Source organism: Chiloscyllium plagiosum, unplaced genomic scaffold, assembly GCF_037043375.1.
Source record: "Chiloscyllium plagiosum isolate Xiang-an unplaced genomic scaffold, Cpla_swu_hap1 HiC_scaffold_23, whole genome shotgun sequence".
NCBI lineage: Eukaryota > Metazoa > Chordata > Chondrichthyes > Orectolobiformes > Hemiscylliidae > Chiloscyllium > Chiloscyllium plagiosum.
In genome coordinates, this window is record NW_028270161.1 from 367,516 (window position 1) to 391,497 (window position 23,982).

At 42.9% G+C, this 23,982-nt stretch overlaps 1 protein-coding gene across 15 annotated transcripts in view; it reads right to left on the reverse strand.

Moving 5' to 3' along the window:
- LOC122561485 (protein piccolo) overlaps positions 1 to 23,982 on the reverse strand; it is a 650,955-nt gene that overhangs the window by 359,493 nt on the left and 267,480 nt on the right. For all 15 annotated transcript variants that reach the window (XR_015761043.1, XM_087999305.1, XM_087999304.1 and 12 more), the window contains exon 4: positions 10,696 to 11,337. Coding sequence is in view for 14 of the 15 variants with exons in the window: in XM_087999305.1 (XP_087855431.1) it covers positions 10,696 to 11,337 (642 nt within the window). In the remaining variant the exon portion in view is untranslated. The remainder of the gene's footprint in view (positions 1 to 10,695; positions 11,338 to 23,982) is intronic.

Below are 23,982 nucleotides of genomic sequence, written 5' to 3' on the forward strand. Positions count from 1 at the left end.
AAATGTATCAAAGAAAAAGAGAGAGCCTGTAATGTGGCCCAAGGCACTGGGAAATCAGAAGATTGGGAAGTCTACAAAAACAAACAGAGGATAACAAAGAAAGAAATAAAGAAGGAGAGAATCAAATATGAAGGTAGGCGAGCCAGTAATATTAGAAATGATAGTTAAAGTTTCTTTCAATGCATAAAAAATAAGTGAGAGGCAAGAATAGAAATTGGTCCACTCCAAATTGATGCTGGAAGGCTAGTGCTGGGAGATAAGGAAACAGCAGGAGAACTTAATAAGTACTTTATGTCAGTCTTCACAGTGGAAGACATGAGTAATATCCCAACAATTAAGGAGAGTCAAAGGGCAGAGTTGAGTATGGTTGACATTACAAAAGAGAAAGTGATAGAAAAGTTAAAAGGTCTAAAAATTGATAAATTTGCTGACTCCGATGGGCTACATCTTAGACTTCTGAGGGAGGTGGCTGAGGAAATAGCAGAGGTGCTAACTGTGATTTTTCAAAAATCACTGGAGTCAGGGAAAGCCCAGATGATTGGAAAATCGCTGTTGTAACCCCCTTACTCAAGACAAAAGATGGAAAATTATAGGCCGATTAGCCTTACCTCAGTTTTAGGTAAAATTCTAGAATACATCATTAAGGATGAGATTTCTAAATTCTTGGAAGTGCAGGGTCGGATTAGAATAAGTCAGCATGGATTTAATAAGGGGAGGTCATGCCTGACAAACTTGTTAGAATGCTTTGAAGAGGTAACAAGTAGGTTAGACCAGGGAAACCCAGTGGATGTTATCTATCTAGACTTCCAAAAAGCCTTTGATAAGGTGTCTCACGGGAAGCTGCTGAGTAAGGTGAGGGCCCATGGTGTTCGAGGTGAGCTACTGGCATGGATTGAGGATTGGCTGTTTGACAGAAGGCAGAGAGTTGGGGTAAAAGGTTATTTTTCGAAATGGCAGCTGGTGACAAGTGGGTCCTACAGGGTTCAGTGTTGGGGCCGCAGCTGTTCACTTCATATATTAATGATCTGGATGAAGGGACTGGGGGCATTCTGGTGAGGTTTGTCAATGATACGAAGTTAGGTGTGCAGGCAGGTCGTACTGAGGAGGTGGGGAGGCTGCAGAAAATTTAGACAGTTTAGGAGAGTGGTCCAGGAAGTGGCTGATGAAATTCAACGTGAGCAAGTGCAAGGTCTTGCAGTTTGGAAAAAATACAGGCATGGACTATTTTTTAAACAGTGAGAAAATTCATAAAGCCAAAGTACAAGGGGATCTGGGAGTGCTAGTCCAGGATTTTCGAAAGGTTAATTTGAAGGTTGAGTCCATAATTAAGAAAGTAAATGTAATGTTGTCATTTATCTCAAGAGGGTTGGAATGCAAAAGCAGCAATGTGCTTCTGAAACTTTATAAAGCTCTAGTGAAGCCCCATGTAGAATACTGTGTCCAATTCTGGGCCCCACTCGTCAGGAAGGACATACTGGCACTGGAGCATGTCCAGCAGAGATTCATATGGATGATCCCTGGAATGGTCGGCCTAGCATACAATGAGTGGCTGAGGATCCTGGGATTGTAATTCATTTAAGTTTAGAAGGTTGAGGGGAGATCGAATAGAAACTTACAAGATATTGCATGGCTTAGAAAGGTGGACGGTGGGAAGTTGTTTCCATTAGGCAGGGAGACTAGGACCTGTGGAGGGGGTCAATTTAGAACAGAAATGAAGAGACATTTCTTCAGCCAGAGAGTGGTGGGCCTGTGGAATTCATTGCCATGGAGCAAAGTGGAGGCCGGGAGTTAAATGTCTTCAAGGCAAAGATTGATAAATTATTGACCTCGCAAGGAATGAATGGATATGGGGAGAGTGCAGGTAAGTGGAGTTGAAACGCCCATCAGCCATGATTAAATGGCGGATTGGACTCAATGGGCTAAATGGCCTTGCTTCCACTCCTATGTCTTACAGTCTTACTGATCAACTCTCCTACATTCAAATCTAAATCATTTAGAGCTACAGAGGTAGAGCTGGAGAATGGGTCTAGCTGGGTAACATGATATATATCGACTTTTAAGCCTGCCAAATCACTCAGACTGTTTTCTCTACCTGTAGTAATTTCTTTAAACTTACCACAGTTTTTCTCCCTAATTTCTATACCAATCTACATCCTGCAGCTCTATCACAAATTACCACTGTGGTTTTAAATGGGCTCAACTCTTTCCTTTAATCTTTTATCCTCAATGTATTTGAAAATAATTTAGCATTTTCCTCTGTTTTACCTGCCATTAACTATCATGCCTAATTTTGCTCTCCTGATTTCCTTTTTAAGATCCCTCTTGCACATTCTGTTCTCCTCTCGGGCTTCTGCTGTTTCAAGTCCTCAGTATTTCCCTTTATCAAACTCTCAACATCCAGGGTTTGCTGGAGATTTTGGACCTCCCTTTATTTTTATTGGAGCATGTTGGCCCTGTCCTTTCCTTATACCTCTCTTCAATACATCCCACTACTTTGACAAGATATACCTGCTCCTTTGGCCAAACTATATCTGATCCTATTAAAGTTGGCCTTTTCCTAGTGCACGGGTCTGTGTAGTAGAATCACATTTATAGACATGCAAGATACATTGTATTCCATTAGGTAGAAACTCTACCCAGTCTATTGGTTTCTGAGTATAACTGCAACCCTTTTTTTCACAAAACATGTTTCGTTTACAACTTCTCAACATCTATGCGTATATTTTTGGTGTCCTGGCTGTTTCTCATTTGCTCCCTGGTTATTTCTGTCCAATCAATTTTGTCTCTGGCTCCCTCAGGTGGATTTTTCTCTGGTCTGAGCTGCTGCCTCATTGCTGCTGACAGCCTTCAGGTGATTCGAGTTTCATGCTGCATTAAACAGCATGAATGCTGCAGTCTGCCATGACTGGGGACTCCAAGAATGCTGTTTGATAATTCACTCAGAGATTCAAATGTGTCCTACAACTTCCAAAAAAAATTTACAAAATGCAATAATCACAGGGTAAGTCTGAAGTACCAATTTCTCCAAGTCCTTATTATACTCCTGACATTGTGAAGCAATGCTAAGGTGAATTTTATATTAATCAGGGAATTACTTTTAATAAGTCAACAAATCATATTATTTGTTATGAAAGCTGTTTTTCTTAACTATCAAGTGAAACAAGAATTGCTGGGCACAATAATGATCTTTGCAACTCTGGCTGTTTCTGAAATACTCTCATTTCTATAACCATAGTTCCACTTCTACCTATTGAAACCATGGTGTTGCAGCTTTATTGGAAGTAACAGATATATTTCTGTTTAATTTAACTGTGTGCAGAGCTCTGGTTACATAGTTATTAGAAATCAAAAAAAATCTGAGAAGCCTTGTCAATTGAGACAAGCTTCACTTTATCTTCTGCTATTTTTCTGTTTCCTTACTCTTGCTTCATTTCCCATGTTCTTGCTAGTTTTTCCAAAATTCTTTCGTTTTACGATTTTGACATATTCCTTTTGCTTCTCAGTTTGATTGCTGCAACCATTGATTCATGATCATGAATGATTACATTCTCCAGCATTGACTGACATTTCTATTTCTTTACTCTTCCTAATGAAAATCAAATGTTTATAATATTCAAGAATGAATATTTGTCCCCAGGAGTCATACATCTGTTAACCCTAATCCGAACTATCCCGAGATTATAGTTCTTTTGGTTTACAAGAATCGGAATGTACTGAAGGAATAATTTATTTGGCAGTGTTTGAACTCGTAAATGGGCAACTCAAACAAACCTCAAGATCAAAGAAGTACCAAGGAGACAAATTCATTTTCTGATAAAACAACAGAAACATTACTATTCTGACACACACAGAGCAGACTTTCCTATGGGATTTGAGATCCTGACATTGGCACCAAATGGGATCCCTCGGCCCACTTTGTCAGCAGTTGCAATTTTCCAACAGACAGCCTCAGCGTCCTAATTGACCACCTGCTCATTTGCCATTTAAGGTTATTGGTCCAATCAGAGGCCTCATAGCTCTGCAGTCTCCACTGTAAAAATGTTAAAATGTATCTGCAATTTCCTACAGTTGCCGTCACTTGCAGGGGTGGTGGATTTGAAGACTTGTCCTTTAATGTAGTTCCATGTATTAGTAAGGATTGGTCTTTGAGACAACACTATCTTCAGAGACAAGAACTGATCCTTTATCTGCATGATCAGAACATTCAAACACTTCCAACTTACTGGAGAGTAACGATATGGAACTCAGTTTATTTTACGCACAGCACATGCCCTACATATACTTTTGGGCTCATTACTCACTCGGTGGTGTCTCCATTAAATATCTGGCCTACTTTTACATCCAAGGCAACTAAAATCTGCAAAATGTCTTGAGATTGAATGAATTAATTGGGCAGCATGCTGGCTCAGTGGTTAGCACTGCTGCCTCACAGTGCCAGGGTCCCAGGTTCAATTCCAGCCTTGGGCGACTGTCTGTGTGGAGTTTGCACATTCTCCCCGTGTCTGCGTGGATTTCCTCCAGGTGCTCCAGTTTCCTCCCACAGTCCAAAGATGTGCAGGTCAGGTGAATTGACCATGCTAAATTGTCTATAGTTGTTAGGTGCATTAGTCAGAGGGGGGGTGGGTCACTCTCCGGAGGATCGGTTGTTGGGCCGAAGGGCCTGTTTCCACACTGGAGGGAATCTAATCTAATCTAATGTTCTCTAACTACGTAACTCAACTTTACTTTTGGAGGTGCCGGTGTTGGATTGGGGTGTACAAAGTTAAAAATCACACAACACCAGGTTATAGTCCAATAGGTTTAATTGGAAGCACACTAGCTTTCGGAGCGTCGCTTCTTCATCCGATGGTAGTGGAGGGCTCAATCCTAACACACAATTTATAGCAAAACTTTAGAGTGTGATATTACTGAAATTATACATTGAAAAATTGAGTGTTAAGTCTTTCATCTGTTTGAATACAGTGATAGTTTCACTTCTTTCATGTGTAAATCACAAAACCTTTTTTAAAAGTTGCATTCGCAGGTTAGCTGTTAACAATGGGTGATAGCTAGACAATATGTTGAAGGTGTTAGCCCCCTGTATTCTCTGTCTATGCCATGATGTTTAGATTGATTCTAATCTAAGAAGTGAGATAACGGAGTTTTACATGAATGCAAGCAGTTTTTGAGCAAAGGACAATGTGACCCTGAAAGTACAAATTCACCCCACAAAATATGTGTGCATGTGGGTCTTTGTCTGTCTGTGTGTGTCTGTCTGAGTTGGGGGTTGAGTGTGTGTGTGTGTGTGTGTGTGTGTGTGTGTGTGTGTGTGTGTGTGTGTGTGTGTGTGTGTGTGTGTGTGTGTGTGTGTGTGTGTGTAGTAAGTGTAGAGTGTCTTAAGTCTATGAGGAGGTGCATGTGGGAGTGTGTGTGTCTGTAAGGGTGTGTGTGGGTGTCTGTGCGCGTGTCTGTGTATATGTGTGTATAGGAGTGTGTGTGTGTGTGTGTGTGTGTGTGTGTGTCTGTGTGTGTGTGTGTGTGTGTGTGTGTGTGTGTGTGTGTGTGTGTGTGTGTAGGCCTGTCTGTGTGTGTGTGTGCATAGTGCAATGGTGGTCACCTGTAATGTGACTTGAACCCAAGGTCCCGGTTGAGGCCCTCCCTATGGGTACCGAGCTTAGCTATCAGCCTCTGCTCGGCCACTTTTCACTGCTGCCTGTCCCGAAGTCCGCTTGGAGGATGGTCACCCGAAGGTCCGAGGTCGAATGTCCTGGGCCACTGAAGTGTTCCCCAACTGGGAGGGAACCCTCCTGTCTGTTGATTGTTGTGCGGTGCCCATTCATCTGTTGTTGTAGCCTTTGCTCGGTTTCCCCAATATACCATGCCTCAGGGCATCCCTGCCTGCAACGTATAAGATAGACAACATTGGCTGAGTCACATGAGAGCCTGCCATGTACAAGGTGGGAGGTGTCCCCACCTGTAATGGTGGTATTAAACATGGGGACACCTCCCACCTTGTACATGGCAGGCTCTCATGTGACTCAGCCAATGTTGTCTATCTTATACGTTGCAGGCAAGGATGCCCTGAGGCATGGTATATTGGGGAAACCGAGCAAAGGCTACAACAACGGATGAATGAGCACCGCACAACAATCAACAGACAGGAGGGTTCCCTCCCAGTTGGGGAACACTTCAGTGGCCCAGGACATTCGACCTCGGACCTTCAGGTGACCATCCTCCAAGGTGGACTTCGGGACAGGCAGCAGTGAAAAGTGGCCGAGCAGAGGCTGATAGCTAAGTTCGGTACCCATAGGGAGGGCCTCAACCGGGACCTTGGGTTCATGTCACATTACAGGTGACCACCATTGCACTATGCACTCTCACACGGACACACACAGAAACACATATACACACGGACGCGCGCGCAGACACCACACACACCCTTACAGACACAAACACTCCCACACTCTCACATGCACCTCCTCACAGACTTAAGACACTCTACACTCACTACACACAGACGCATACACTTTCTCACATTCACAATCCCCAACCCAGACAGAGACAGACAGACAAAGATCCACATGCACACATATTTTGTGGGGTGAATTTGTACTTGCAGGATTACATTGTACTTTGCTCAAACACTGCATGCATTCATGTAAAACTCCGTTATCTCACTTTTTAGATTAGAATCAATCTAAACATCATGGCATAGACAGAGAACACGGGGCTAACACCTTCAACATATTGTCTAGCTATCACCATTGTTAACAGCTAACCTGAGAATGCAACTTTTTAAAAAAAGGGGTTTTGTGATTTACACATGAAAGAAGTGTATTCATGGTATTCAAACAGATGAAAGACTTAACAATCAATTTTTCAATGTATAATTTCAGTTACATCACACTGTAAATTTTTGCTATAAATTTTGTGTGTTAGGATTGAGCCTTCCACTACCACCGGATGAAGGAGCAGCGCTCCGAAAGATAGTGCTTCCAATTAAACCTGTTGGACTATAACCTGGTTTTCATCTTTACTTTGATATTGCACAATCCTTCGATCTATATTTAATTACCCTCCACCCCCCAACTCTACTTGAAGACTTTGCTGAGCCTTATTTTCCCGCTTCCAACTCTCAGAGCTGTTATTAATTTTCCGCATCTCACTTGAACTGTTGCAGATATCACTGTCAGCTGCTACCTGTGCATCTATTCACCTTCATCTTCTGCCCTCTGCTGGTTTCACTCTCAAATATTGCCTGAACAGTGAGCTTTTCTATAACAAAGTGAACCTTAAAATTATCATTTACCATCATAAGCGATAAAGGGTTAATTAGTCTCAACTGAAATCTTTCACAATGAGCAGAAAAACTGAGCTCTACTGACAAAACTGGCAAGTCATGTCCAGCAGAATGTGACAGATAGCTCATGGAGACAAGGATCAAAGACATTTTCTCTGCCCAATCCAGGTCAACGATGTGGATGTACGAACCAAATGTTAGACTTCTGAGTTTATTGATGGCACAAAATGAGGTGGGAATATGAGTAGTGAGGAACGTGCAAAGATTTCGCTGCTCCTCGGATGCTGCCTGAACTGCTGTGCTCTTCTAGCACCACTAATCCAGAATCTGGTTTCCAGCATCTGCAGTCATTGTTTTTACCACATGCAAAGACCTGATGAGGGGATTTAAATAGGCTAACTGAGTGCAAGATGATGGCAGGTGGGTTATAACACAGAAATATGTGGAAGTCTCCACCTGATATGAAAAACAAACTCCCTGTATTTCTTAAATTGTCGGAGAAGTGTTGATACTCAAAAGAACCAGAATGTCCTTGTTGATAAGCCCATGGAAGCTAAAATGTAGGTCTGGAAATTAATTAAGAAGGCAAATAGAATGTTGGAACTAAGAGTCAGACTCAAAAGGTTAACTCTGTTTTTCTCTAATCAAATGCTTTTAGACCTAATGAGTTTCTCAAGCAGTTTGTAATCAACCTGTTCAAAGATGATATTATACAAGCATGTTGCTGGGGTTGAAATATAGGGAGAGGCTGACTAGGCTGTGGCTATCTTCCTTGGAATGCTGGAGACTGAGGGGGGATCTTATAGAGCTTTATAAAATCATGATGGAAATGGATAGGGTAAATAGTCAAGGTCTTTTCCCAAAGCTGGGGAGCCCAAAATAGACAGCATAGGTTTAAGGTGAGAGGGGAAAGATTTAAAAGGGACCTAATTGGCAACAGTTTCACACAGGGTGGTGCATGTGTTGAATAAGCTGCCAGAGGAAGTGGTGGAGATTGATATAATTACAACATTTAAGAGGCATCTGGATGGGTATATGACAAGGGAGGGCTTAGAAGGATATGGGCCAAATGCTGGCAAATGGGATGAGATTAATTTAGGATATCTGGTTGGCATAGACGAGTTGGACTAAGGGTTTCAAATCTGTCCATCCCTAAGACTCTATGACTCTGGAGAAACAAGGATATGAATCTGGGCCTCCTGATCTATAGGCAGGGACATTACTAATGTGCCACAAGGGCCCCTGCTTTTAAATGGTATGTTGGCTTTAAGAAAAGGGTTTGAGCAGAAGACTATAAAAGTCTTCCTGAAATTGTACAGAGATTGCACCTGAGCTGTTGTATTCAGTTTTGGTTTCCTTACCTAAAGAAGGATAAATCTGCCATTGAAGGTGGGAGGCTGGAATGATTCCTGCGATGATGACTGTGTCTTGGGAAGGTGGGAGTCTCTAAGGAGTGAATGACGATACTGGGCCTGTCTTCTCCATAGTTTAGAATAATAGTGTGATTTATTTGAACCTTAGAAAATGCTTTGAGGGATTGACAGCACAGGTACAGGAAGGATGTATTCCCTTGGCTGGAGTATTTAACATCAGGAGAAAAGGTCCAGAATAAGTGACAAATGATTTAGGACTGAGATGAGGAGGAATTTCTTGACTCAGACTGTGGTGAATTTTTGGGATTGTTCATCTTAGAAAACTGTGGAGTAAACTTAAGCAGTGTCCCTGGAGATTAGATTAGATTACTCAGTGTGGAAACAGGCCCTTCGGCCCAACAAGTCCACACCGCCCCGCCGAAGCGCAACCCACCCATACCCCTACATGTACCCCTTACCTAACACCTACGGGCAATTTAGCATGGCCAATTCACCTGACCTGCACATCTTTGGACTGTGGGAGGAAACCGGAGCACCCGGAGGAAACCCATGCAAACTCCACACAGCCTGAGGCGGGAATTGAACCCGGGTCTCTAGCACTGTGAGGCAGCAGTGCTAACCACTGTACCACCGTGCCGCCCACTAAGATATTTTGAGAACATGCTGTGAGGCCGGTGATAATAATGAGTTAGTCTGCCTTGGGGGTTCCATGAAAAGATTTTAAGAAATGGCTTGTCTCCAGCTGTTAGCCACAGAGCTGCTAAGGATCAACATTTCCTTCACCTGAGGTGATGTCCTAAATAATTGGTACAAGTCCAGATTTGGGGCAGGTAGAACTGGTCAGCATTGTGCTAAATTATACCCAAATGCCAATTTCTACTCCATTTGGCGAAATTACATGAAACTGTCTTAAGAGTTGGGAGGTCATGTTGCGACTTACAGGACATTGGTTAGCCCACTTTTGGAATATTGTGGGCAATTCTAGTCTCCCTCCTAATGAAAGGATGTTGTGAAACCTGAAAGAGTTCAGAAGAAATTTACAAGGATGTTGCCAGGGTTGGAGGGTTTGAGCTCTGGGAAGAGGCTGAATAGGCTGAAGTTGATTTCCATGGAGTGTCGGAGGCTGAAACGTGACCCTATAGAGGTTTACAAGATCATAAGGGGCATAGATAGGATAAACAGACAAGGTCTTTTCCCTGTGTTAGGGGAGTCCAGAACTGGAAGGCACAGGTTTAACGTGAGGAGAAGGATTTAAAAGTGACTTTTTCACGCAGACGGTAGTGCGTGTATGGAATGAGCCGTCAGGGGAAGTGATGGAGGTTGGTACAATTTACAACATTTAAAAGGCATCTGGATGGGCATATGAGTAGGAAGGTTTCGAGGGATATGGGCCAAGTGCTGGCAAATGGGGCTAGATTTATTTAGGATACCTGAGTCGAGAGTGTATGCCGGAAAAGCACAGCAATTCAGGTAGCATCCGAGGAGCAGGAGAATCGACATTTCGGGCAAGAGCCCTTCATCAGCTCTTGCCCGAAACATCAATTCTTCTGTTCCTTGGATGCTGCCTGACCTCTGTGCTTTTCCAGCACCACACTCTCGACTCTGATCTCCAGCATCTGCAGTCTGCACTTTCTCCCTATTTAGGATATCTGGTAGGCATGGACAAGTTGGACTGAAGGGTCTGTTTCTGTGCTGTACATCTCTCTGACTCTATGGCACTGCTGCCTCACTGCGCCAAGGGCCTGGCTTCAATTCCAGCTTCAGGCAACTGTCTGTGTGCAGTTTGAAGGCTCTCCCCATGTCTTTGTGGGTTTCTCTGGGTGCTCCAGTTTTCTCCCACAGACAAGGGATGTGCAGGCTAGGTAGATTAGCCATAGCAAGTGTTGGGTTTTTGTGGTAGGATGGGTGTCGAGGTGGAATACTCTTTGGGCGATCTGTGTGGACTCAATGGCCAAATGACTTCTTTTCATACAGGAAGGTGTCTATGATTCAGTGAATTCTTGGTAATAACAGGAAATTAACAAAAGTAAGATGTTTACTCACCATTGTAACTTTTTCTTTGTCAGTCTGTGCTAAATCAGGTGTTTTTAGCTGCTCATTCTGCACCTTTATAACTTCAGACAGCTGTTTTTGAACAGCTGAATCAGATGTAGCCTCTTCAGACTTCATCACCTTTATTGCTGTTTCCTCTTTTTCAATTACTGGCTCTAATTTCTTTGGTGCAGCAGTTTCTTCCACTTGTTTAACAGCATCTTCTTTTGCCACTGGCTCTGGTGGAAGCTTCTGATCTTCATCTGTTGCAAACTTCTGTTTTGTGATTTGTTTTGTAACTTTCAAATCCTGATCCAAAGATGTCTCCTGTTTGACGACAGTTGGAGCTTCTATTGGTTTGGCAGCAGGTTTTACTGCCATTTCCTTTGTTTCTGCATCTTTTCGAGCAGTTGTCATAAGGCTTACCTTTTCTGGCTGCATTTCGTTTGTCTGAGGAATAGTTGGTTGGTCTGCTGAAGGCTTTGAAGGACCTGCAGAAGATGGATCTTTCTGAGATTGCTTGGTTCCAGGCTGAGCAGGAACAGTTTGCTTCGGTTTTGAGATTGGATGGGGAGGTGGCATTTTCCCAAGGTCTCCAAGTTGTCCACTTAGTGCTCGTTGTGTTTGGCAGGTCAAACACAGCCATTCCTGGACCTAAAATATACAAACATTGTTTAAATGAAAATATGTATCTTGTTTCATCAGTTCAATCACTGGACATTTTTTTAAAAACATTTTTATAGCACAGAACACAAAATCCATCAAAATAAATGGTTGCAATTTCTTATTTTAATCAGATGCTAGTCCATAACACACAATTCAGCAAATAAATTCCTCATTGATGGATTCCTAGGGTGAATTTTCCTTTCCTAAAACTTGATGTATTCTCAATTTCTGAAGTGGCAAAAACCAGAAAACTGCTTGTTGACTTTGAAACCTTTGTTATACAAAAATCTTTATACAGCAATTTTCAGAAAAGGCAAAAATAATTACATTATTTTCTAACATTTTTTCTTAAAAAGTCCCACTTTCAGAACACCCATTGTACTGGCCATCAACATAAAAGAATAATCAGACATTGTGTATCCTGAAGTGCCTGTTAGTGCTGTCAAAGAATGCATTTATATTTTGTGAAAATATTAGGCTCGTTTGCCCAGTAAATAAAATAATTGGAGATCTGTTAGAAACAAACCAGGAAACGTAATCATCATTATAAAACATGCATCATGTTAATCCATGCAGCTTTTACAGCAGATGTTATTTTATCATTATTAGTTACCTCCTAATTTTTAATTCAATTTGTATGAAAGATTGAGCAATAACTTCTATAACCTTAAATTATAATATCTCATGTCCATTTGGTACTTTACCCTTCGTTACCTCATTGCATTGCTTTCAGAAAGAGGTCCAAAATCACACCAAGCTATAGTCCAACAGGTTTATTTGAAAACACTAGCTTTTGGAGGGCTGCTCCTTCATCAGGTGCTAGTGAGAGAGGAAGACCTTCGACACAGAATGTATAAGGAAAAGATCAAAGGGTCATACGACTCATGCAAACAATTGATGACTCTTAAATCTTTTATCAGTGAGAATAGAGGAGCAGGTTTTGATTGATTAATATGCAAATCCCAAAATTTATTTCAAGTCACTACCCCGAGATAATTTAAGATGCATTCAATAAAAAGGAGGTGACACCTCTGGTCAGACAATGTATTTGACGCATGAGGTCTTGTTTGGAGTCTGTCTGTATTTTAACCTGGAGTCAGACTGGTTTTATTTCCAAAGTAGGAGTTTATAAAATGTCACATTGATTGATTGCCTACAAATTGTGTGCTTTTTGAACAAAATCGAATGTATCTGCAAATGGAAATTCACCCCCCCCAAGATTTATATGTGTGTGCACGTGTGTATGTGTGTGTGTGTGTGAGAGAGAGAAAGTGTGTGTTAGTATGTTTGAGAGAGTGTGTGAGGGAGTCTATGCAACAGAGAGTGTGCGTGAGTGAGAGTGGATATTTGTGTGAGAGAGAGTGTGAGTCTATATCATACACTGTCATGTACATGGTGGGTGATGTCTTCACGTGTAATGATCGTATCGATGCCGATGCTCTGACATGTCTTGCATAGGCTACCCTGACAGGGTTGTATGGTGTTGCAGTTGATGTAGTCCTGAAGGCTGGCAAGTTTGCTGTGAACAATGGTCTGTTTAAGGTTTGGTTCAGAAAGAGGAACATTTTCATTTTAAGAGCAAACATTCACTGAATTGAGTTGCAAATATGTGAGAAGTGCTGTTCACTTCTCTGAACTACTGGAGCTGATCTCCTCAGTTCTATGTAGAAGGCAACTGTTCCCTGCAAGAAAGGAAGAGGAGATGGGCTAGCTCTGTGAATAAAAGATAAGATCAGTACAATATTGAGAAATAAACTTGGTTCAAAAGATCAAGATGTCAAGTCGATTTGAATGGAGATAGAAATAGTCAAGAAGATAACAGAGGGAGTAGATTGTGGACGGCACGGTGGCACAGTGGTTAGCACTGCTGCCTCACAGCACCAGAGACCCGGGTTCAATTCCTGACTCCGGTGACTGACTGTGTGGAGTTTGCACATTCTTCCCGTGTCTGCGTGGGTTTCCTCCGGGTGCTCCGGTTTCCTCCCACAGTCCAAAGATGTGCAGGTCAGGTGAACTGGCCATGCTAAATTGCCTGTAGTGTTAGGTAAAGGGGTAAATGTACGGGAAAGGGTGGGTTACGCTTTGGCGGGTCGGTGTGGACTTGTTGGGCCGAAGGGCCTGTTTCCACACTGTAAGTAATCTAATCTAATTGTCAGCCCCATAATGGAGCTGGAGACTAAGACAAAGAAAATGCAAGGAAATGACCTGGGCTTGAAATAAAGACACCACAATAATCAGGGTTTGTGCAAATAGTACACTTCACAGACTTGTCAAGCAGCAGCCTGACACAGTCATGTTGATAGAATTACATCTTACACACAATGTTCCAGACACCATTGTTATCCCTGGATATGTCCTGCCACATTGTCAGGACAGACCCAGTGGAGGTGGCAGCACAGTGGTATACGATTGGAGGAGAGTTGCCCTGGGAGTCCTCAACATTGTCTTTGGACCTCATGAAGTCTCATGGCATCAGGTTAAACATGAGAAAGGAAACCGCCTGCTGATTACCAAGTACTATCTTACATTGGCTGATGACTCTGTGCTACCCGATATTGAACAACATTTAGAGGAAGCACTGGGGGCAGCAATAATACAGATGGGGCGGTGGGGGGTGAAGATTTTAATGTGCTCCACCAAGGGAAGCTATCAGCAGCACTACTGATTGAGCTGGTCAAGTCCTAAAAGACATAGCTGCTACACTGGGTCTGTAGCAGGTGATGAGCGAGCCAACACGAGGGAAAAACATACTTGACATCATCCTTCTTAATCTGCCTACTGCTATATCATCTATCCATGAGTGTACAGTAAAAGTGACCACTGCACAGTCTTTGTGTAATTGAAGTCCCACCTTCACATTGAAAATATCCTCCATCATATTGTGTACCACTATCACTGTGCTAAATGGGACCGAGTTCAAACAAACCTAGCACTCACAACTGGGCATCCATGAGGCAGCAGGGAAGTGGGCTGCCCTCCTGATTGATTCAGCAATAAATCCTGAGATTATTCTAACACTGGTTTATTTAAACTTATACATGGATGTAGGACTCATCATACAGTGTTGTATTTATTTCCCAATCATTTCAAACAACAGTTGATATTCTTTTTTGCAATATTACAGTTACTCATCGCAACACCTTAACTTTTTAGGGTTTTTCTATATGTCCAAATTAAATACAAAGAATCACACCCACGTAAATATGTTCAGCACGCTCTCAGACAGTACACTCCAGACCCTAACCACTCAAGTGATCCTGCCTCCCCCACACCCTCAGTACATTCCAGACCCTCACTGCTCAAGTGCATCTACCTCTCCCACACTCTCAGATAGTATATTCCAGTCCCATAACACTCGAGTGACATTCCTGATGAAGGGTTTACGCTTGAAACATTGACGCTCCTGCTCGTTGGATGCTGCCTGACCTGCTGTGTTTTTCCAGCGCCACACTTTACGACTTTGACTCTCCAGCATCTGCAGTCCTCACTTTTTTCCACTTGAGTGAACCTGCCTCCACACACACTCAGACAGTGCAGTCCAGACCCTAACCACTTGTGTTGTGCAAAACATTTTCCTTCAATGTTGTCATTGCTCCTTCTGCTAATCAACTTAAACTTGTGTCCACTTATTCTCTATCCTTTCGCTAATGGGAACAGTTTATTTCTATTGATTCTGTTTGGACTAGTCATGATTTTTGACATTTTGATGTGATTTCCTCTCAGCCCTCTTCTCCAAGAGGAATAATCCCAGCTTCTCCAATCTATTTTAAATCTGAAATTACTCATCCCTGAAACTGTTCTTATGAACCTCTCCTGCACTTTGTTCAATGCATTTGCATTCCTTCCTCAAACGTAATGTCTGAATCTGGATGCAATCCTCCAAGTGAAGCTAAGCTACTGTCTTTCATTTTTCAGGATAACCTCCTTGCCTGTGTACTCTATGGTGCTATTATTAAAGGCCATGGAATAGTCTGGTTAATGAACCATGCTCTCAACCTACCATGTTCAATGGCTAGTGTAAGTACACAACTATATCCCTCTGCTCTTGTACTCATAGAATTTCTAGAGTGTGAAAACGGGTTCTTCAACCCAACACTGATCCTCCGAAGAGCAACCCACCCAGACTCAGTCCCCTACTGCTCTACATTTACCCCTGACTAATGTCCCTGACCACCAGGGGTAATTGAGCATGGCCAATTCACCTACCCTGCATATCTTTGAGCTTTGAGAGGAAACCGGAGCACCCGGAGGAAACCCACACAGACACTGGAGAATGTGCAAACTCCACCCACCCAATCGCCCGAGGCTGGAACTGAACCTGGGTCTCCGGCGCTGTGAGGCAGCAGTGCTAACCACTGAGCCACCGGGCTGCCCACAGTGATGATAGCTATACCTTTGATTTTCAATAGTATCGCCATACTTTTGCATTTCACATTTATCCACTTTGAATTTCATCTACCACATGTCCATGCATTCACTATCCTTTTGAAGTTCTAAACTTCAGCACTAGCCTCCTCACAGTCCACAATGATTCGCAATTTTGATTCTCCTTATTTGAAACTGTGCCCCATACACAAAGGTATCAATCATTATTGCATATCAGAAAAAGCAGAGGTCTCAACATTGACTCCAAAGGAACTGCACCACATAACCGCTGGAAATAAAAAAGTCCCCAATAATCCTCCCTGCCTTCTGTCACATAGACACTTTGTATCCTTGTTGCCACTGTTCCTTTTATTCCATAAGCTATAATTTTTTAATCAAGTCTCTCTGTGGCATTGTATCAAATACCTTCTGTAAGTCTACGAACATCTCATCAACAGTAATACCTCTGTCAATGCTTTCTGCTATCTTTTTACAAAAGAAAGCTCCATAAAGTTAGCCATTACATGAATTTAGCTGCCTGTCTTTATTCATATGCTCAGTTTACTTCTTATTTGCTTTTTCCCTAACCCTCTGAACCTTCTTTGTTCAGGCTGGTCCTCAGCTGAATTTTTTTACCTGACATCTGATATAAGGGCATTTTTTTATTTTTCACTTTAATTTCTATCTCTTTCACAAACATATGAATAAGGAGCAAAAGTAAGTCATTTGATCCATCAATAAATTCATGGCTAAACTGTTTGTATAGCAAATTTCATGTTCCCATCCTGAGAACTCTGGCTTTTTATGGCCAATCTTTCCCTTTTGTAGGAATATACCTTGATTCATCCAGAAATAAGTCCTTTTTGAAGGTAGCCATTTATTTACCACTTTTCCTGGCAAGCTTTCAACCTTTATTCTGTCAAGATCCATTCTAAATATCTTGAAGTTGGCTTTCCCCCATTTCATTATTTGCACTCTGGATTGTGATGCCTGTTTTCCTGTTGTTGGTCTAAACCTTATGATATAATGAGGACTGTCCCTAAATGTTCCCCCACTGACACTCAATCTAATTGGATGATGTGGCCAATCTCGCAGTTCCTTTTTCTCTTTGAACTGGAAACATGCTGTAGAACGTTCTCCTGAATACACTCTAGGAAGTCTTGCCCCTCTCTGCCCTCAGTAAGAGATTACTGAAGAGATTACCTTAAGGAAGGTGCTGGAAATAGCAGTCCCAAAGGATCTAGCAGCTAAGGAAGCTCAACAGCTAAGCTTGACCATGAGAGTTAACAAAGTGATGGCTCTGAGAAGAATACCAATGTAGACTCAAAACTAACATTTGTGAGGAAGAAAAAGGTCACACATCAGCAAATTACTGCTATAAAAAAGATGTATGCAGAAACTGCAGCTGAAAATGACACATTAAATAGGGGTGTTTCAGGAACTGATTAGTGGGAAGAAAATCTACACAGTACAGAAGAGGCATGAGAAATGTCCACTCTCTGTCTAAAGAGGATATATTATTACACATACTGACCATTGCTGATAACACCAACCAATAATAGGTTACTCCCTTACTGAATGACAAATGGTTAAGAATAGAGGTGGACACCAGAGTGATGGTTCCATTAAAACCTGAAATTGTGTGTCAGAAGCAGCTGAAAATTTTACTAAAAACATAAACAGGTGAAGTGGTGCCTTTAAGGGCAGTATCAGTATGAACATTCAGTTATTCAGATTTGTCCTCCAATATTACCAAAGGAAATTTTCAAGCTTTATTGGGAAGAACATAGAACATAGAAGAATACAGCGCAGTACAGGCCCTTCGGCCCTCGATGTTGCGCCGATCCAAGCCCACCTAACCTACACTAGCCCACTATCCTCCATATGCCTATCCAATGCCCGCTTAAATGCCCATAATGAGGGAGAGTCCACCACTGCTACTGGCAGGGCATTCCATGAACTCACGACTCGCTTAGTAAAGAACCTACCCCTAACATCTGTCCTATACCTACCCCCCCTTAATTTAAAGCTATGCCCCCTTGTAATAGCTGACTCCATACGAGGAAAAAGATACTCCCTGTCGACCCTATCTAAACCCCTAATCATCTTATACACCTCTATCAAGTCACCCCTAAACCTTTTTTTCTCCAATGAAAACAACCCCAAGTGCCTCAGCCTTTCCTCATACGATCTTTCTACCATACCAGGCAACATCCTGGTAAACCTCCTCTGCACCCGTTCCAGTGCCTCCACATCCTTCCTATAGTATGGCGACCAAAGCTGCACACAATACTCCAGATGTGGCCGCACCAGAGTCTTATACAACTGCAACATGACCTCAGTACTCCGGAACTCAATTCCTCTACCAATAAAAGCCAGTACGCCATATGCCTTCTTCACCGCACTATTTACCTGGGTGGCAACTTTCAAAGATTTGTGTACATGGACACCAAGATCCCTCTGCTCATCCACACTACCAAGTGTCCGACCGTTAGCCCAGTACCCCATCTTTTTATTACTCTTACCAAAGTGAATCACCTCACACTTAGCTACATTGAACTCCATTTGCCACCTTTCTGCCCAGTTCTGCTGCTTATCTATATCCCGCTGTAACCTGCCACATCCTTCCTCACTGTCTACAACTCTTCCGACTTTCGTATCATCCGCAAACTTGCTCACCCAACCTTCTAACCCCTCCTCCAGGTCATTTATAAAAATGACAAACAGCAATGGTCCCAAAACAGATCCTTGCGGAACACCGCTAGTGACGGCACTCCAAGATGAACCTTTGCCATCAACTACTACCCTCTGTCTTCTTCCAGCCAGCCAACTCCTAATCCAAACCTCCAACTCACCCTCAATGCCATACCTCTGTATTTTTTGCAATAGTCTACCATGGGGAACCTTATCAAACGCCTTACTAAAATCCATATACACCACATCTACTGCTTTCCCCTCATCCACCTCCTTAGTCACCTTCTCAAAGAATTCAATAAGGTTTGTGAGGCACGACCTGCCCTTCACAAAACCATGCTGACTATCCTTGATCACATTATTCCTATCCAGATGTTCATAAATCCTATCCCTTACAATTCTCTCTAAGATTTTGCCCACAACAGAAGTGAGACTCACCGGCCTATAGTTACTAGGGTTATCCCTACTCCCCTTCTTGAACAAGGGAACCACATTTGCTAGCCTCCAATCTTCTGGCACTACTCCTGTAGACAACGAGAACATAAAAATCAAGGCCAATGGCTCTGCAATCTCCTCCCTTGCTTCCCAGAGAATCCTAGGATAAATGCCATCAGGCCCAGGGGACTTATCTATTTTCACCCTTTCCAGAATTTCCAACACCTCTTCTCTACATACCTCAAAGCCATCCATTCTACGTAATTGTGACTCAGTACTCACATTGACAACAATGTCCTGTTCCTGATTGAATACTGACGAAAAGTATTCATTCAGTGTCTCCCCAATCTCTTCAGCCTCCACACGCAACTTCCCACTACTATCCTTGACTGGACCTATTCCTACCCTAGTCATTCTTTTATTCCTGAGTGGAGAAAATTAAACTCCACTGGGCTGAAGTAAATCCCCTTTCAATGTTTTGGTCTCATCTGGTTTCTGCAGCAGAAGTCCATAGTTGTAGCAATTCCTGGGTGAAGAAATCTTATTCTGGATGAGGGATGCAGAATGTTCTCTGGATGGGGATTTCAGTGTCCACCACCAAGAGTAGCTCAGTACAGTCTGTTCTGATATAACATGATAGTGCGGTACCCATGTGATCCCGTATTATAAGAAAATCTCGTATTAGTAGCATTTAAACCAATGGTACCGGAACCGCACTGTAGCCAATACAGGAAAGGAAAACTCGTGTTCTGCAAATAACGATCTAAATTCTTCAATCGTATTATAGTCAATGTGCTTTGAAGAAACAGGGGCTATAGTAGAACTGGCTGTAGCAGCACTACTGAACAAGCTGGTCAAGTCCTCAAGGACTTTGCTGCTAGACTGGTGGTGAGGGGACCAAGCAGAGGGAAAAATATACTTGACCTCGTCCTTACCAACCTGCTGGCTGCAGATGCATTTGTCCATGACAGTATTAGTAAGAGTGAACACCACACAGTTCTTGTGGAGACCAAGTCCGACCTTCACATTGAGAATATTCTCCATTGTGTTGTGTGGCACTAAAACCGTACAAAGTCTATGTTCTGCCCTAAAGAGAGACTTCAAACAGATCTTGCAACTTAAGACTTGGACATCCATAGCACTTTGGATCATCAAAGCAGCAGAATCATAATTCTAGTCAATCTGCAACCTAATGGCCCAACATATTCCCTACTCAACCATTATCATGAAGCCAGCAGATAACCCTGGTTCAATGAATAATGCAGCACCAGGCACAACTAATAGTAAGGTGCAGCTAGAAAAATGTAGGTGACTTGAAAACTATACAGCAAGTAATAGGCAGAGCTAAGCAACTTCATAACCAGATAATTAGACATAAACTTTCCAGTCCTGCTACATCCAGTCATGAATGGTGGTGGTCAATTCAACAACTCAGAGTAGGAACAAGCTTCTCAAATATTCCCATCCTCAGCTGTTAGGGAGTACAGCAGATCAGTACAAAATATAAAGGTGAAGCATTTGCAACAATTGTCCATCTTAGTCTCCCCCATAGGTCCCCAGCATTACAGATACCAGGCTTCAGCCAATTTGATTCACTCCACCTGATATCGAGAAATGGCTAAAAGTACTAGGTGCTGCAAAAATTATGATTAGATTCCTGACAGTGTGGAAACAGGCCATTTGGCCCAGCAAGTCCACATTGACCCTCCAAAGAGTAACCCACCCAGACACATTCTCCAACCCTATATTTACCCCTGACTCATGTACCTAACACAATGGGCAATTTAGTACAGCTAATTCACCTAACCTGCATATCTTTTGACTGTGGGAGGAAACCCACACAGACACAAGGAGAATGAGCAAACTCCATACAGACAGTCACCTGAGGCAGGAATCAAACCCAGGTCCCTGGCACTGGGAGGCAATAGTGTTAACCACTGAGCCACCGTGCCGAACTATTATGAGTTCTGACAATGTTCCAGCAATAGTACTGAAAACTTGTGCTCCAGAAATTGCTGCTCCCCTAGCGAAGCTGTTCCATTAAAACTACAAGACTAGCATCTATCTGGAAATGTCAAAAATTACCCAGGTTTATCCTGCCCACAAAAATCAGAACAAATCTAACTTAACTAATGAGAACCCCATCATTATACTCTTGATTATTAGGAAAGTGATGGATGGTGTCATCAACAGTGCTGTCAAGCAGCATTTGCTCAGCAATAACCTGCTCAGTGACTCCCAATTTGGGTTCCACCAGGGCCATTCAGCTCCTGACCTCAGTACAGCCTTGGTTCAAACATGGACAATAGAGCTGAATTCCAGAGGGGAGGGGAGAGTGTCAGCCATTGACAACAAGGTCACAAGTGTGGTATCAAGAACCCAGAAAAACTGGAATCAATGAAAATTGGGGGAACCTGGGGCTGTGAGAGATCAGTCATCTCAGCTCCAGGACATCTCTTCAGGACTTTCTCTGGCTGGTATCTTGCACTCAACCATCTTCAGCTGCTTCATCAATGACGTTCCCTCCATCATAAGGCCAGAAGTGGGGATGTTCATTGTGCAAACATCAATGCTTAGCGCCATTTGTGACTCCTCAGGTGCTGAACCGGAGGGTCTTCACTTGAACCAGAGGGGTACTAATATCCTGGGTGGGAAATTTGCTAGTGCTATTCAGGTTGGTTTAAACTAGCTCAGCAGGGGGATGAGAATCAGAGGTGTGAATTAGATTTAGATTAGATTAGATTAGATTACTTACACTGTGGAAACAGGCCCTTCGGCCCAACAAGTCCACACCGACCCGCAAGTTTCACAGGTGTGCACAGGAGGATGAGAGTAGGAGGGCACGGACAGGATTTCACAGTCACAGAAATGTGGAGGCAGACAGCAAGCTGGTTTGAAGTGTGTCTACTTCAAAGCCAGAGGTATCTGGAATAAGGTAGGTGAGCTTGCAGCATGGATAGGTACCTGGGACTTCGATGTTGCGGACATTTCGGAGACATGGATAGAGCAAGGTGAGGAATGGATGTTGCAGGTTCCAGGGTTTAGATATTTCATTAAGATGATTCTCTGGGAAGCTAGGGAGGAGGTGTTGGAGCCTTTGGTTTTAATCTTTGAGTCATCATTGTCTACGGGTTTAGTAACAGAGGACTGGAGGATTGCAAATGTTGTGCCTTGTTCAAGAAGGGCAGTAGAGATAACCCAGGTAATTATAGACCAGTGAGCCTTACTTCTGTTGTAGGAAAGGTTTTGGAAAAGATTATAAGAGATAAGATTCATAATCATCAAGCAAGCAACAATTTGATTGCAGATAATCAACATGGTTTTATCAAGGGAAGGTCATGTCTCACAAACCTCATTGAGTTTTTTGAGAAGGTGACCAAACATATGGATGAGGGTAGGGCAGTTGACGTGGTGTACATGGACTTCAGTAAAGCCTTTGCTAAGGTTCCACATGGTAGGCTGTTGGAGAAAATGCAGAGGCATGGAATTGAGGGTGATTTAACAGTTTGGATTAGAAACTGGCTTTCTGAAAAAAGGCAGCGAGTGGTGGTTGATGGAAAATATTCAGCCTGGAGTCTGGTTACTCCTGGTGTGCCACAAGGATCTGTTTTGGGACCACTGCTGTTTGTCCATAAGACCAGAAGACATAGGAGCGGAAGTAAGGCCATTCGGCCCATCGAGTCCACTCCGCCATTCAATCATGGCTGATGGGCATTTCAACTCCACTTACCCGCATTCTCCCCGTAGCCCTTAATTCCTTGTGACATCAAGAATTTATCAATTTCTGCCTTGAAGACGTTTAGCGTCCCAGTCTCCACTGCACTCCGTGGCAATGAATTCCACAGGCCCACCACTCTCTGGCTGAAGAAATGTCTCCGCATTTCTGTTCTGAATTTACTCCCTCTAATTGTAAGGCTGTGTCCACGGGTCCTAGTCTCCTCGCCTAACGGAAACAATTTCCTAGCGTCCACCCTCTCCAAGCCATGTATTATCTTGTAAGTTTCTATTAGATCTCCCCTAAATGACTTAGGCGCAGGCATAGGTGGATGGGTTAGTAAACTTGCAGATGACACTAAAGTCGGTGGAGTAGTGGACAGTTGGGAAGAATGTTGCAGGTTGCAGGGAAACTTGGATAAACTGCAGGATTGGGCTGAGAGGTGGCAAATGGAGTTCAATGCAGCTAAATGTGAGGTGATTCACTTTGGGAAGAAAAACAGGAAGGCAGAGTACTGGGTCAATAGAAAATTCATGGTAGTGTGGATGTGCAGAGGGATCTTGGAATCCATGTACACAGATCCCTGAAAATTGCCACCCAGGTGGATAGTGCTGTTAAGAAGGCATATGGTGTGTTAGGTTTCATTGGTAGAGGGATTGAGTTCCGGAGCTGTGATGTCATGCTACAAAAAGACAAAACGCTAGTGTGGCCGCACTTAGAATATTGTCTACAGTTCTGGTCACCCCATTACAGGAAGGATGTGGAAGCATTGAAAAAGGTGCAGAGGAGATTTACCAGGATGTTGCCTGGTCTGGAGGGAAGGTCTTATGGGGAAAGGCTGAGAGACTTGGGTCTATTCTCATTGGAAAGAAGAAGGCTAAGAGGGGATTTGATAGAGACATACAAGATGATCAGAGGATTTGATAGGGTAGACAGTGGAAGTCTTTTTCCTAGGATGATGATGTCAGCTTGTACAAGGGGGCATAACTACAAATTGAGGGGAGATAGATTGGAGACAGATGTCAGAGGCAGGTTCTTTACTCAGAGAGTGGTAAGGGCATGGAATGCTCTGCCTGCCAATGTAGTTAACTTAGCCACATTAGTGAGATTTAAACAATCCTTGGACAAGCACATCAATGATGATGGGATAGGGTAGGGGAATGGGCTTAGATTAGTTCACAGGTCGGCACAACATCAAGGGCCAAAGGGCCTGTTCTGTGCTGTATTGTTCTATGTTCAATGTTCTATGAAGCAGTCCATGTCTAAATGCAGCAAGACCTGGACAATATCCAGTAACATTTGTACTATACAAATGTCAGGCAATTACCATGTCCAACAAGAAAATATCTGTCCATCGCCTCTTAATATTCAATCACATTACCACCACAGAATATTCCACTATTAACATCCTGGTGGTCACTATT